Here is a 15,226-nt window from a genome sequence, read left to right on the forward strand (position 1 = left end):
TCTTTGTGCGAGTAAAGTACCCGTTTGGTCGGCGCACGGACTGGGAGCGTTTCATCCAGCGAAAAAGGTTTTTTTTTTTGTGTATTTGGTTAGTTACAGTAATTATAGCCAATAACTGACAGCCAAAATCACGCAAGAGAAAGTCGAGGCTGTTTTCTCGTGCTAGACCTCACTGCAGAACATCTGCTGAGAGATTTGCATATTAATTAACCCATATTAACTCTAATTATTCTGGGAAATTATCAAATAAATTAAATTTTCTAATTTTAACCTTTCCTTTGCCTGACGGATGTCAGAGCAGAAGGAATGCCTGGCACACCGACATACCTGTCTCTCGATCTTAAAAGGATCTTATTTGTCTTATTTTTTCATTCTTTAGCTCCATTTTTCCCCCATTTTGTTCTACTCCTGCGCAGGTCCTGGGGGTAGCCTGGGGAGCTTTTGTGTGCCTTGAATTTTTTTTTCTTTTTTTTTTGGCTTGTGTGTTTGGGAGGAGGGGGCCCAGAACATTTGTCAAGAGCAGGAACGTGTGTGTGTGTGTGTGTGTGTGTGTGTGTGTGTGTGTGTGTGTGTGGGTGTGTGGAGGCACAGATGGTGGGTCTGCACACAGGCAACGAAAGGTGGGCCCTGCGAGCAGTTGAGCAAACCTTGAAGCTTTCTTTCTTTTTTTCCAGCCTGTTGCTCCGGCCTCAGCAAATAAATGGGAGTTTAATTCAATTAGAGTCAGGCTACCGTAGGTGCCTCATGGCAGGAATTATTGAACATAACCACCCCCTTCCTGACACACACACACACACACACACACACACACACACTCTGGCACACTCAAACACTCACTAATTCTGATAAACACACACACTCCCACTGGCACACACATACACACACACACATTCACTCGGTCTGGTATACACAAACGCGCACATACACACACACTTTTCTGAGTGCACAGACACTCCCAGGTTGGTTTACACATGGCTGAGTTTTCACCATTCATTGCCCCAACAAAGCTGCCCCCCCCCCCCCCCCCCCCTCTCGGCCCCTTTGTTCAGGCTCCACCACTGTCCTTTTCTCTGCAGTGCTGCCCCCCCCCCCCCTCTCTATGTGCCGTCTTATAACAGTCAGCAAGAACTCAGGTCCAGCGTTATCCCACCGCAATCCATAGCCCCTCTCCTCCCTTCTGGAGATATGACTGAGGGGATCTGTCAGTCCCACTGACCTGCACAGGATTTCCCCCCAAAAATGGCGACAGAATTAAGTTCATTCGAAATATTTCTCTCCAAACAAAAACAAAAGCAATAGAAAAAAAAAAATAACCACATCATTTCATTTAAAGTCATACTGATAACAATGAGGAAAAGAAAAAGAAAATACGTTTTTTTTTGTACCCCCCTCCTCACTTTTGTTGTAAAGAGAGAGGCAGCGCTCAGCTTGAGAAAGGACTCGTTATTCATGGAGCCATTCACAGCCCTCTAAGTGTTGTGAACGGAAATTATGACAGTTAAAAGGTCATTGTTAGACCTCTTCCAGAGAGTAGCCACAAGGCTATGGCCTCATTTCCACTTTTTTACCCCCTCCCCCACAACCCCACACACCCCATTAACAACCCCCCCTCACACACACACATCAACCCCCCCCCCCCCCCCCTCACGCCCTTAGCCATTCAGGTGATCTGCGTTGTTCACATTCATGAGGACAGCCAACGGTCGTCCTCCAATAGGGTTCACGTCCCCGCTCATTACCTCCTGTGACGGGAGAGGAAATAGCTCATCACCTGAAGCCAGGCCTCAGACCCAGACCCAGCCTCAGCCTCGCCCCTGCTCTTGTCACCTCCGCTCAGTAGAGGTGTAGGTAGGCGCCCCGTGGACACACTCAACCAGGAGTGAGACAGGGAGAGAGGCAGAGAGAGAGAGGGGCTGAAGGGAGAGAGAGATAAGGGTGGTGCATAGTCACTTCTCGAGCTCAGCTGGGATTATTATCGGAGCCTTCCACAAGCGTGATCGTTTAACCACGATGCCCCCCGGTTGGGTGGAGGTTATGGAAGGCCCGGGCGCGCAGTTGCGATCCTCCGCGGTGATGTCGGCTTGGGCACCTCATGAAAAGACCCTCGCTGGTTACACAGTCAGGAAAGGTATGTGTGTGTGTGTGTGTGTGTGTGTGTGTGTGTGTGTGTGTGTGTGTGTGTGTGTGTGTATCTCACCCAGGTCAGAATGCTGCAGGGTTCCATAGAGATGGATCTAAATATGCACGGTGTGTGTGTAAATGTATATGCTAATGCACCTTAGTGCCACAGAGAGTTATTTCACTCCTCTGTTAGGTACTGTGTTCATCACCACATTGGCGCGTAATGGGCTTTTTTCCCCCTCAAAAGCTTTCTTCATCTTCACTATTTACTCCTCTGATTTAAATGCAGATGGCCAGATGCTTTCTAGCACGATATATTGTTTTGCAAGCACAATATTTTCTCATTTTTGTGTGTTTGTGTTCAGCCTGTGTCCGCTGGGGCTGATTCAGTCTCGTTAGAGGCTTTCGGACACTAAAGGATACAAAGAATCAAATGGCTCCACATTTTAAAGGCTTTTACTGTTAGAGAAAGGGAAGTGGTGAGGAGTGATGGCGGTCATTCTTGTACGAACAAAAATACTTTAAGGGGCCGGTGGTTTCTCATTCACGCGTGAATACAGCAGCATTGAGTGACAATTAACATTAGCTGAGCCAAAGAACACCTATATAACTCTCACATGCAGACACAGACGGATCTAATTAGCCAAACTACAATACGGAGCCCATTTTGTTCTGTGTTTGTGTTTACTTCATCTCAAAGACAGAGTAAGAAAAAGGCCTCGTCTTGAGAGTCATGAGTCACAATCTGTCCCCTGCTCTCACAAATAGCCAGGCTTGAAGCCGCTAGTCATCAGAATCAATACAATATATGTTACTGTCAATCCCCCTGTATGTTCTTTGAAGTGACAGGCTAATTTCTGGAGTTTTTGAATGGGTTATGCTACCGAGTCCTAAGCCTAACATTAACTGAGAGTCGAGCAATTATGAGTGTCATTTTAATTATCTGTAACATTCGAGTGAGAGATGTTCCTTTTATTTACTTGAAATCAAAAGCGAACAGTGAAAGGGGCCCTGTGAAATCAAACAGGTAGCTTCAGTCAGAAGATGTCAGACATAATTGCCTTTGTTGTCTGTGAAAATGGCGAGTGTCATGTAAAAGTGAACTTGGGCTGAGAAGTAAACATTATCATTTCTGTGTCCCTCCTCTGGCTCCGGAGCACAATGGATTGATTAGCGGTGAGGTAAGGAAGAGAATAGTGGTGGCTTGTGACATTAGCAGGTTAGAATTACTGTGTTCGGGAGCACAATGCCGCTGCTAGCTTGCCGTTCATGAGCAATGACTGTCAAAGATGTCACTTGAAACAATACACTCTTTCTCGACGCGTTTTTCTTTTCTTTCCCTTCCTCTGCCATGTGCACAACTTGTCAAAGTTCCTTTTTTCCTCCCTTCATGTCTTTCTTTAGTATTTTTTTTTTTTACTTTTTAGTTTTTGTCAAAACTTCCACCATTCAGCCAACCTGTTACTTTATTTTCCTGATCAAGGCTGCAGGCGTGCTGAAGTAAAGAGTGCGCCAGAGCTGGGGAGGGTGGGGTGGGGGGGGTAAAGAGTGGCTCCAGCTCCTGTCACGTATGCCTGGACGCTGGAGACGACTCTGGCCAGCCTGTGTGACAGCAAACAGCACAATGTATCGCTTTTGTGTGGGAGGTCACTATTACCCCCGTTTGCAACAGCAGCGGTTACAAAACAGCAATCTCTGCGGAGGCAGAGGCATGCGAGTGATAGGCCTTTTCACTGTGGCCACCAATAAACCTTGAGTCACTTCTTTTCCTGTTAAGCAATCAAGTGGCGCAGTTCTATGTACCAAACCCACAGTCAACAGTGTAGCTCCATGAGCTAGTTCACCTTTGTTTATTAGCCTCGCTTTGTTTATTAGCCATGATAACATTTAGCCTATTTAGCAACATTTAGTCGGTTGCGGGGATGCAAGTTTTTTTTTTTTGTCTGCTCATGTTTTTGTTTTTCTCCGGTGGTGAAGTGCGATAGATGTTTTTCCACGGATGACCCTGCAATGAGATCACCTCCTGTCTGTGTCAAGACATTCACAACCCAGCGGTCTCTATTAATCTTCCACTCTCTCCTTTTGTTATTCTACCCCTTCCTCTCCCTCTCTCTCTCTCTGTCACCTTTCTTCTCTCCACTTCTCCTCATTCATCCCAAGCCTCTAAATACACGGAGTCAGAAGAGTAAGGGCCGCTGCCGCTCGACGTGGCCCTCTTAGCGCTACGCAGCGCAGCGGAACAGAAAGCGCTAGAAGGCTTGTTTTGGGGGTGCAGAGAAAGGCCTTTTAAGAGCTGTCCAGCCTTAGATAATTTCATTCACTCCTCCAGCCTGCCGCGGCCTTTATTCACTTTCCGTGCCCCGGCTCAGGGGTTTTTCAGGAGGCGGGCTGATAGCTTCCCAGGCCTCCGGGGCCATTGTTGCGCCGCCCCCACCAGCCTCGACGAGGCCACCCTTAGAAAGCCGAGGGAGAAAAGGGAGGTCTGTGGGCTCACCACTAAGAAATAGTTAAAGAATAGTTCAACCTCTGGATTTGGGGGCTGCCTGTGGGGTTTGTGTGTGGTGGGGGAGCAGGGGGGGGGGGGGGGGGGGGATGAGGTGAAATGGTCAGGTTGCGGAGGGGGTGGTGGGTCAACCCGGGGGTGGAAAAAAAATTGATAATAATGAAAGCACGCCACCAATTGTGGTCAAGGTATATATGGACCACACAGCGAGTCCGAATGTCTCACTTTCCCGTCGCCCTCCTTGTCTTCTCCCCCTCTCAGAGGGCATTACCCAGTCTGAACTTGCCTAAGCCCCTGTGCTCACACCTCCTCAAAAGGTTTTGTTTCCTTCGTCAATTGGTATTCAAACCAGGTCAGCGGAATCCGCCGGCCGGCCCTCCGCCGCCGTTTTCATTTTAATTTGCACCTGTTGTGCAGTTGTTCAGCAGGCAAGTGCAGGCCCGTGGATTAGGCTGAGATCATGTTATTAACAGATAGACGCAGTGTAATCTTTTTTTTGTCCATACCACAGCCCTTCGAATCTTTTTTCTTTCTCCCTGTGATTTTTTCTTTTGCCTTAAAAAAAAAAAAGAAAAAAAACATATGTGGAATCAAGTCAGAGGATAGTTTGAAATGGGCTTGGTTCCTGTTATTGATGGAATACCAAGCGACCAAGACATCCAAGGCACTGAGGTATAGCCTAGCATAAGATACACACTGGTGACTCGCTTTCTTGTGGATTTGGAAGTTAGCACGGATCTCCAAATTTGACTTAGCTTGCAATAGCTTTAGTGTTTACACTGAGGCCTCGAAATGAACCTGAACAACTCAAGAGTCAAGAGTCTCTGATCTCTCTGCCCGTACAGAAAAAAGAGAAGAAAGGACGAGAATAGAATACAATACAAATTATTCCCATGATGTTTCAGCCTAAGTGCCTGCGGTGCCTGCTACAGGTTCTAGGGCGGTGAAACAGTCCTTGCTATTGTATTTGTGGCTCTGTGTGATACCTTGTTGCTTTTATATGAGCCAATGCCATATGTTTACTCCAGTAATTTTGCACTTCACTTCCTCTATTGGACAATTTATGTGCCAGGGTGTGTGTGTGTGTGTGTGTGTGTGTGTGTGTGTGTGTGTGTGTGTGTGTGTGTGCGGGCCCGGAGAGCAGTGCACAGGCTGACTAATTCAGAAGCAACCACCTTCAATTGAGTTCACAGCCCTTATTTACAGGCTGTCTATTTTGAGACAAGCTGCCATGTGTCTGGGACCAAGTGTCGCGGAATTAAACAGGCTGGGACTTGTGAGTTATTTTAATGTGGGTCTTGACTGTGCGACATTTTTCCCCCTCCTCCTTCACCTAGGCTCTTCACAAAACAATCTGAACACAATCAGCGTCAGCTACAAAAGAAAGAGATGGGGGCCTTGACATATTTTAAGTTACACCGGTTACTTGTCCAAGTCGAAGTACTCGCCCTTTGAAACTGAATTGTAATTGAGACCAAACTGAGTGCACACACACAAACGAATAAATGAATGAATGAATGAATCCCAGAATGAATCAATGAAATGATGGAAAGAAAGAATGAATGTTAATATGATTACCCTGAGTGCCATACCCCTCTCCTAAATCTGGACCTGAACTGTGGCGTGCGTAATTGTCAAAACTCTGGAGAATTCCAGGCACCAGTAGAATGCGTTTGATGTTTGCGTTGAGAAAAAAAGGTGCAGCTCGCTGGCATCCGTGGCAGTCGGTGGCCGTTGGAGAATGATGCACTATTTTGGCACGCCAGCGGGGCAGCTGGGAACACCCCAGGGGTAGTTATAGTCCCGTGGTGGGGGTGTGCCCTCTGGAGCGTCCCGCGCTTGAATCAGTGCCCGGGGTGACAGGAGTGGGCATCGTGACCTCTTCCAGGGGGCCTTTAACCCCCGAAACGCTTCCAAGTCAGGCGTCTGTTCAGAGAGAGCATCAGTGGTCGCGAGCAATCTGGACTAACCTGTTTTTTTTTTCTCTCTCTCTCTCCCGCTCTCTTTCTCCCTCTGTCTCCTTTCTTTCCTTCTCTCTCGCTCTATCTGTCTGTCTCTCTGTGGTCCTGCAGTCTTGAACTATGAGAACGTAGTGGAGACCGGTTCTGAGACGGAGGAGGACGACAAGCTGCTGGTGTCCGAAGAGGACGGCCTGCTGAACGGCGCAGCCAGCCCTTCCAGCGTGGCCAATCACGACGCCGGATCCCCGCTGGCTGGCCACGCCCTGCTGACCAAGCACGAGGACGACGACGACGACGACATGAGGGACAGCGGGGTCGACCACGTCTGGCACGAGAGCGACATGCTGCGAGCCTCCGTCGACGGTACTGGTGAGTTTTACGTCCCCTCCATCGCCCCTCTCTCTCTTTCTCCTCTCTTACGCCTCTCCACCTCACCCATCACGTCATCTTCCCCCGCACCACGGCCAGGATGTGTTTCGGGTGTGTGTGGGTGTCAGCAGCCATGAGATCATGGCCCGTCCCTTGCTGCCGTCCGCCATGAGAGCGCTAGCCACAGAACCGCTCCTGACATAACAGAGATGTGACAAGAGAGGCCAGAGTCAGGAGACGTTAACCTCAACCGTGACGGTGAATGCAATCGACGGAGCGGCCCTGTCTGCAGTCTAGTCCGCAGTTCACACAGATACCCACCACACCACACCTTGGCCATGTCCTTGGCATAATACACACACACACACGGGGGGAAACTAGGCCTCAGTCCTCTGTTCAAGCGGAAGCAGTCCTCATTGAACAAATCACACCGAATTAGGTTCATCAATACCAGGACGCCACCGCAGCATGACATGATGGCAAATGTCAGAGAGACACGGCACGTGGCTTCATGATGGATAAAAGCCACCTAAAATTATAATTACACACGTTTTAGAGTTATGACTGCGGCTGCTGGCAGAGACGCTGTGCCTTCCTGACATCACCCAGCTTGCAGACACCTCCATTTGTAATTAAGTTAATACGAGCCAGGAGACACAACCCCCCCACTCCCAACCCAACCCCCCCCCCCCAAGTTTTGGTGACTTACTGTACATTTTTTCTCCAAGCATCATTGGTGAGAGAGGCCAAGTCATGGATGCTTGAAAGATAAATACTTTTAATTAGGGGCAGAGGATAACCATTAAAGAAAGCCAGACTGCCGCAAAAGTCATTAACAATCTTAAATGAAATTTTTATTTTTATGATAGCCATTTACATGTATAATAAGAGTCAATGATTCTTGCAGCCGTGTGACAGAAACAGAGTGTGCAGAGAACTCATGTAAGACACCCTATTTAAATGAGTCGGTGTTAGCTATTCATTTCTGCTAATGAACTAGCCGTGCAGAGTGCTGAAAGGGGGGAATATTCAGGAGTCTAAAAATGTAATACGCTCCAAAAGAAATGCACATTTAGTAAAAGGAGCTTGACTTACAGGATATTGCCGTTAACACTGACGTCCCCATAAAGAGATGTCTGCGTCTTATTTCCCATGCCTGCTGCTGAACAAACAGTGTTCAGAACAAACAGTGTTCAGCAGATAGAAAGCAGCTCTGAGATGCACTCCTTGAGAAACGCTGTATAAATCATACAAAGTCTTTTTTTTTTTTTTTTTAAGACTATTGGTTGATTTGATAAAGGGAGAAAAACCGTCCTGGTGCCTTAATGTCTGTAATTCCAGAGTGTTGCAACTCTGAGATAAAATTTTACCCATGTGACGAAATGTCTGCCATATTTCACCAGAGAGACGAAGGGAATCGTCTTCCTGAGCTTGTGGGCACCAAGTTTCTTCTTCTTCTCCTTCTTCTCCTTCTTCTCCTTCTTCTCTCTCTCCCTCTCTCTCTCTCTCTCTCTCTCTCTCTATCTATCTCTCTGTCTCTCTGTCTGTCTGTCTGTCTCTCTCCTGGTGCCTAACTGTCTACAGTGATACCTCAGCACATAGCTTTACCCTGAGATAAGCCCCTGCCTCTCTCCTCTCCTCTCCTCTCCTCTCCTCTCCCCTCTTCTCCTCTCCTCTCCTATCCTCTCCTCTCCCCTCTTCTCTCCTCTCCTCTCCTCTCCTCTCCTCTCCCCTCTTCTCCTCTCCTCTCCTGCCTTGTTTTGGGCGGCCTGTGCAGAGGGTCCCGGGTCTTGATCCGAGGAGCAGAGTAGTGTTTCTTCCAGCGCCTTTCTTCCCGGCCCGGCCCAGGGCGGCCACACCACAATCACACTCCCCTCCCGTGTGCTCAGAGTCGTCCTTGACATTCTTTCATCTCACAATGGTGTGGACAGTGTGTGCTGGAAACCATGACATCATTATCACTGACAGAGATTTTAAATAAATCACCTGCATTCCTCCCTACCACCCCCACCCCATACACACACACACACACACACACACTCACACACACACACTCACACACACACTCTCTCTCCTCTCATTTTTCCCTCTCCGGACTGTTCAAGGATTTTCAAAGAAATAACAAAAAAAGGAGAGCCGTCTTGTTTTCACTGCGTTTCGGTTCCAGTGGTAACTTGGCCATAAAAAATGGAATGTTTTCAAAATAAACAGCATGGATGACTTTAAGTAAATAGGTAGAGTTATGGTGGGGGGAAAGGTATTCTGGACACCTCCAGGGTTGGGGCAGAAAGTCAAACAGTGTCCTGTCTGAGGTGCATACCCCCACCCCCCCCCCCCCCCCCACCATCAGCCCGCCCGCCCCCCCCCCCCCAGCCCTCCCCTCTGCTTGTACTAATGTTTGAGCTCTGATTTATCAGGTAGAGGCTCGCAGGGCAGACTGTCAACTCACCCCAACCTCTTAGACAATAAAACTCTCCCTTTTTTTTCCAACCCAATACGCTTTGGCTCAGGGACCAAACACTGAAAGGGGAGAGTCTTTCTTTCACTCTTCCCTCTTTAAGGAGGCCACAGAGAGAGAGAGAGAGAGAGAGAGAGAGAGAGAGAGAATGAGAGAGTGAGAGAGGAGAGGAGAGGTGTTAGTGGTCTAAGCCTACCTCCTACTGGAGGTTCGCCCTCCTACCTGAACTGTTCAACTTCATTTAAATTTGAGCGGAACATGCTCTGAGGCAGCAGAAGACTCCCGTAGGTAATTCCCAGCTCAAAAATATTGAGTCACTGAGTCACCCCAAAAATATCCAGTGAAATAGGATTACCTCAAGTGCCCAAATGAAAGAAGAAGAGGAAGCAGAAGAAGAAGAAGAAGAAGGGGGGGGGGGATTACATTTTGGCTGCCATTTTACTGACCAGGAAGAACAGGCTGAGAGAGTGTGTGTAGAGAGTTTATTAGCGTTCAGCGAACCGTACGGCCAAAGAAGTAGCCCCTCACACACACCTCACTTTAACCACGATATTCACTACTGGTGTTTATCATTTTAGAGTTGTATGTATGTATGTATTTATTTGTTAGTTTTTGCTTGCTCTCTATACTTCAGTTTGATATGAACAGTACAGCCAGAGGAACAGTCCTGTGTTTCATGCCATTTCTGAAAAAACAACAACACGCAAACAGACAGACAGACAGACAGACAGACAGACAGACAGACAGACAGACAGACAGACAGACAGACACACACACACACACACACACACACACACACACACACACACGCAAAAAAAACAAAAATGGCTCGCAAGTTTGTCTCCCTGTCAAGCTTCATGTCAAGGGAAAGTTTAGGCCTTTTCTTTCTTCCAAGAGAGCCCCATGTTTTCTTCTCTAAAGCTAGTGCTTGTGCTTTTTTATCTGTTTGCTGCAGAAGGGAAACAGCTTTCTCTTCAAGACTGGGCCACCGCAAGCCTTCACTTAATGATTGGAATGTTTCTAAGGAAGCATGAAAACAACAGTCTTTTTTTTCCCCCCGGTGTCCTTTGCCAGAAATGAAAAAAATAGTTTTTTCCATAAATTAGACTTAAATGGCAAAAAAAAAAATAATTTCATTTTTGCTCTGTGAAGTGAAATGATGTATCGATGTGTCTTTCACATGTAGTGCCAATCATCATTCTCACTGAATATCATTACAACTTTTTCTAAAAACATTTTACGGATGCTAGATAGTATGTAATATGTCATTCTAGATTAAGCATACGACAAACTAATTTCCTACTTTTAAAGATTGATTAAATTACTTTCCTAAACTCCGCATAAAATGCACATCATTTCTACGATTGGTGAAATTGGAAGTGTTCTATTTTACACCGTCAAACAGCACAAGAAGTCCATGGCGCTGGAGGAGAATGCTCCTCTTCTGCCTCCTGCAAGGTCAGGGGAAGCATGGATACTACCCCAGGACACTTGTGACTCATAGTAGGGATCACGAGTAATCTGCGGACGATCAGACACAATAGTTATATTTATTATGAGGCCCTATCTTCGCGGAAGTACCTTGATTTAATTTCTAAAGACAGGACGGATGGGGACAGGGTGGGGAGGACTCCCCTAAGTTAATTGCCTCTGTCCCGCCAACAATGTCATGTGTGTCTACAGCATCTGCCGTATAATCCCCCCTGCCCCCCCCCCCCCAGCATCAGAAGATGCCCCTTGTCCATTTACGGAAGCTGGTAGGACTTGAGATAAACTGCGTGCAGTTATTTATGTGTCTTACCTACACTCCGCTACGCTGCGCCAGCAATGAATGTATTGGCTGGGAGTAGACAGTGTGCATTAGGCTGATTGATGATGAAGACTGTAAAAGGTCAGTTGCAGAAAGGCACGCAGCGGAAACCACCCAGATGATGGAGGCCGGACAGAAGAGAGCCGGGCCAGTGTGGTACCATAGTCAGAATGAGCCGGGCCAGTGTGGTACCATAGTCAGAATGAGCCGGGCCAGTCTGGTACCATAGTCAGCTGCTTGAGGGCTAGAAGTGTGTTACAGTGGCTTCGTTCTTTTCCCTCCTCCTCCTCCTCCTTCTTCTCCTTCTTCTTCTTCTTCTTCTTCTTCTTCTTCATCCTCCTCCTCCTCCTCTCCACATCCTGGCCTCGGGGAGATGGGGGATGACAATGACGCCCTTTGTGCTCGTCTCCTCTCTCCCCTCCTCTGATTGCTCAGGTGGACAGTGTGTCTTGAATTAATCTCTCTGTTTTGCTCAGGGAGCAGGGGGCTGGTGGTGGGGTGTGTGTGTGTGTGTGTGTGTGTGTGTGAGTGTGTGTCTGTGTCCCTGTGTGTGTGTGTGTGTGTGTGTCTTTGTGTGTGTGCACGTGGATATGTGTGAGGGTTGGGGGCAGCTGTTTTTTTCCTTCACTGCTTGTTGTCATGTTTAAGGTAAATAAGTCTCTGTCTGGTCCAGATGATAGCATTCATTAATACCCCCCCACACCCCACCCCCCTCTAAACAAAGGAAACAGCACACAGTGCACCACAGCAATCCTTTATTGCCCAGGACCTTAGTATGAGGGCGTCATTGTAAAGCACAGTCCTCTGCTGGGTGGTACGCTCTGGCACTGAATGACAACCCCCTCTCTCTCTTCTCTCTCCCCCCCCCCCCCTTTCTCTTTCTCTCCTTCTCTCTGGCTTTCCCTCTGTCTGTTTACCCCCACAGATGAAATGAAAGATGACTTTGACACTATGGGACCTGACGCCACTCTTCAGACAGTTGGAAACGGTACAGGTAAGCAAGTTCACTCTTACAAAAAACACAGTGCTTACGAAAGTGACAGAGAGTAGCTCTGTGTGTGTCTGTGATTGTGTGTCTCTCTGTGTGTGTGTGTGTGTGTGTGTATGTGTGTGTGTGTGTGTGTGCGTGTGTGTGTGTGTGTGTGTGTGTGTGTGTGTGTCTGTGTGTGTGTGTGTGTGTGTGTGTGTGTGTGTGTGTGTCTGCTTATGGCCCCGGTTCCCTGTTTGTTGTTGTTGTTACACTGGAACCAAACCCTACCTGCCATTTTTAATTAAGTAAATGAATCTGATTTCCACCCACAATCCTCGTGGGCATTAAGTTCTCCTTCCATGATATCATCAGGGCAGCTCCTGATTGGCCGAGGCACAGTCCGAGTAAACACACGATGCCAAAATGTGAATCTTTCCCTTGATCTAGCATTTTTGTGTAGGTACTGCCCGTCTCTTATGGTTGAGGGGGGGGGGGGGGGGGGGGGGGGGGGGGGGGCTCAGGGTATCCTTTCATGGAAATGTCTTTTCAAATGTTTCCGTTTATAACATTAAGTCCATGGGAAAAGAAAGTGGTTTTAACTCCACTGGAAATCCACCATCAGATTGCTGTATGTCACAATGGCTTCCCCCAGTCTCATTCATGTCATTCGCCTTATTAACGGAAAGCTTGTTTTCGTCTCTTTTTTTCCTCTTTTTTTTCTCTCTCCCTCTCTGTTTTTCACTGCCGAGTGTCCTCATGGAAAGAGGGTGTTTTGGTGGGAGAGGTTTGTCTTTCGCGTAGCTCGTCTTTCGTGCTGCTCCTCCTGCTGCCTAAATCACATTTCAGGTCAAAATCAAATTTGGTCTAAATTCAATTTGTTTAGTTCATGTACTCTTAAATCAGGCAACAATGAGAGGATTACAGTATATTTATTTGTCCAAGTGCAAGTTGTAAATCCCACAATGAAATCATTGCGAGAATTTCCACTCTTGTGCTCACCATAACCGTGTTACATGACGCATAAACATCACACACACACACACACAGGTCATATAATGAAATTGTACAAAATGAGGTGGCCTAGTTTTACTGTTCCAGGCTTGTGATTTAAAACATCCATTGGCACTTTGACATTTTCAAGACATTTTTGACAACAACACAATCCTCCACCTTGACCTTTTTGCTAATTAGGCCATAAAATGTTTACTGCCTAACAAACTGCGAAACACAATTTACCTTTTCCTCATGCGGCGTCTAATTAAAAGGTAGCTAATAAAATTAAATGTGATATTCTCTTTATAATTAGTGTTTATTTTTTTTATTTTTGTTTTGCCAAATGGACTGCCTTTAATGGCTGGTCAAGTCAGGAGATGAGTGTGACAGAATAATGGCATCCTGTGTGAAATGTCCATAATGCAGTCTCAGTCTCTTAAAGTAAACTTGGCAGATGGCACGAGAAGGATGGGTTTTGGATTGTACACGTTGTGCACCAATAGAACCCTCTCACTTCCTTGTTAATGAAGTCAGTGTGTGTGTGTGTGTGTGTGTGTGTGTGTGTGTGTGTTTGTGTGTGCATGTGTGTGTGTGTGTTTCATTGGCTTGGTTTGCGATGAGACTCAGCTATCTCTCCTCAACAAAGCAAGGCCTCCCTGAAGGGCTGAAACTAGAGAGCAAAACACAACACACTCAGTGAATCTACAGAAACACACAGGGATTTGCCTCTATTGCCCTTAGTCAATACGCCTGTGTGTGTGTGTGTGTGTGTGTCGGGGAGGCCCTGCTTTTTTCCCTTTCCTGCTGCAAGGTTTTTGCAGTTTGTTCTTTTTCATTTGCCCAACACGGCCCCCACACAGCACACAGCCGCGGTCCAATCCGGCAGCCTCATTATCGCACACTCGCCGAATAAGACATCCAATACAGTTGTTTCACTGTATGTAAATAGAGAAGTCATCGAAAGGCTTAAGAGTGTAATTTACTATTGGATGGCTGTGCGTCTCTGGATATCACAAATATTTAGAATTGAAATGTCTTAATCTAACGTGAGCTCATTTTGGCTTTTTTTGATTACCAAAATCAGAAGCGATGTAGGTAATCAAGGCAAACATGATTTCCTCGTGAGCTTTCGTTTGTCTGAGTGGTAATATGTTTCAACTAAAAAGGGTTAGCTGTAAAAGCTTCTCCACAATTCAAATGGTGCTCTCCTTAGATTAACTCATATTTCTTATTTTAGTGGCCATTAGGTGACAAGAGAGCACAGTAATTTAGACGTATCCTTACCCAACTACTACCTTAATGCTTTTCTTAGTTGTTTTTATCACATTTAGAGCTCTGTGTGTATCCGCTGCTGTCCCCTAACACTACATTTTTCAGGGAAAGGAAAAAATCCAATTCTCATCCTAACCCCCCCCCCCCTCTCTCTCTCTCCAATCCCCATCCTTCTCCCCTCTCCCCTCTCTCTCCTCTCTTCCTCTTTTGCAGTTAAGAATGTTGATTGCACTTCAGACTTCGAGGAGTTCTTTGCCAAACGCAAGCTGGACGACAGCGAGAGCCACGTGGTCAGTATAGCCGAGTACCTCCAGCGTGGCGACACGGCCATCATTTACCCAGAAGCCCCCGAGGAGCTGTCCCGCCTGGGCACGCCCGAAGCCAACGGGCAGGAGGAGAATGGTAAGAATCCCTAGACGAGGGAGGGGGTGAACACACACACACACACACACACACACACAGACACACACACACACAGCCGTGACTTCAGTGACACAGGCAGCTGTTGGTCTCACAGATTTGCCGGATGCCTCCGTGTTTACCTACGAGCTCCTGGAGCAGCAGCTGCCAGTCCAGCCTGCAATCAGATAGGGCATCTCTCTCTCCCCCTCTCTCTCTCTTTCTTTCTCGCTCTCTCTTTCTCTCTCCCCCCTCTATCTCTTTTCCTCTTTCTGTCTTTGTCTCTCTCTCACTCTCTCTCTCTGTCTTTCCCTCCCTCCCTCTCTCCCCCCCCTCTCTCTCTCTCACCCTCTCTCTCACCCTGTCTCTC

At 47.2% G+C, this 15,226-nt stretch overlaps 1 protein-coding gene across 3 annotated transcripts in view; it reads left to right on the plus strand.

The window, feature by feature from the left end:
* Nucleotides 1-15,226, plus strand: part of zeb2b (zinc finger E-box binding homeobox 2b) — an 86,140-nt gene that overhangs the window by 58,888 nt on the left and 12,026 nt on the right. For all 3 annotated transcript variants that reach the window (XM_012833713.3, XM_012833714.3, XM_031558930.2), the window contains exons 3-5: nt 6,694-6,954; nt 12,148-12,216; nt 14,671-14,859. In XM_012833713.3, coding sequence (XP_012689167.2) covers nt 6,694-6,954; nt 12,148-12,216; nt 14,671-14,859 — 519 coding nt within the window. The remainder of the gene's footprint in view (nt 1-6,693; nt 6,955-12,147; nt 12,217-14,670; nt 14,860-15,226) is intronic.

The sequence above is a fragment of the Clupea harengus genome, chromosome 21 (genome assembly GCF_900700415.2).
Source record: "Clupea harengus chromosome 21, Ch_v2.0.2, whole genome shotgun sequence".
Lineage (NCBI taxonomy): Eukaryota > Metazoa > Chordata > Actinopteri > Clupeiformes > Clupeidae > Clupea > Clupea harengus.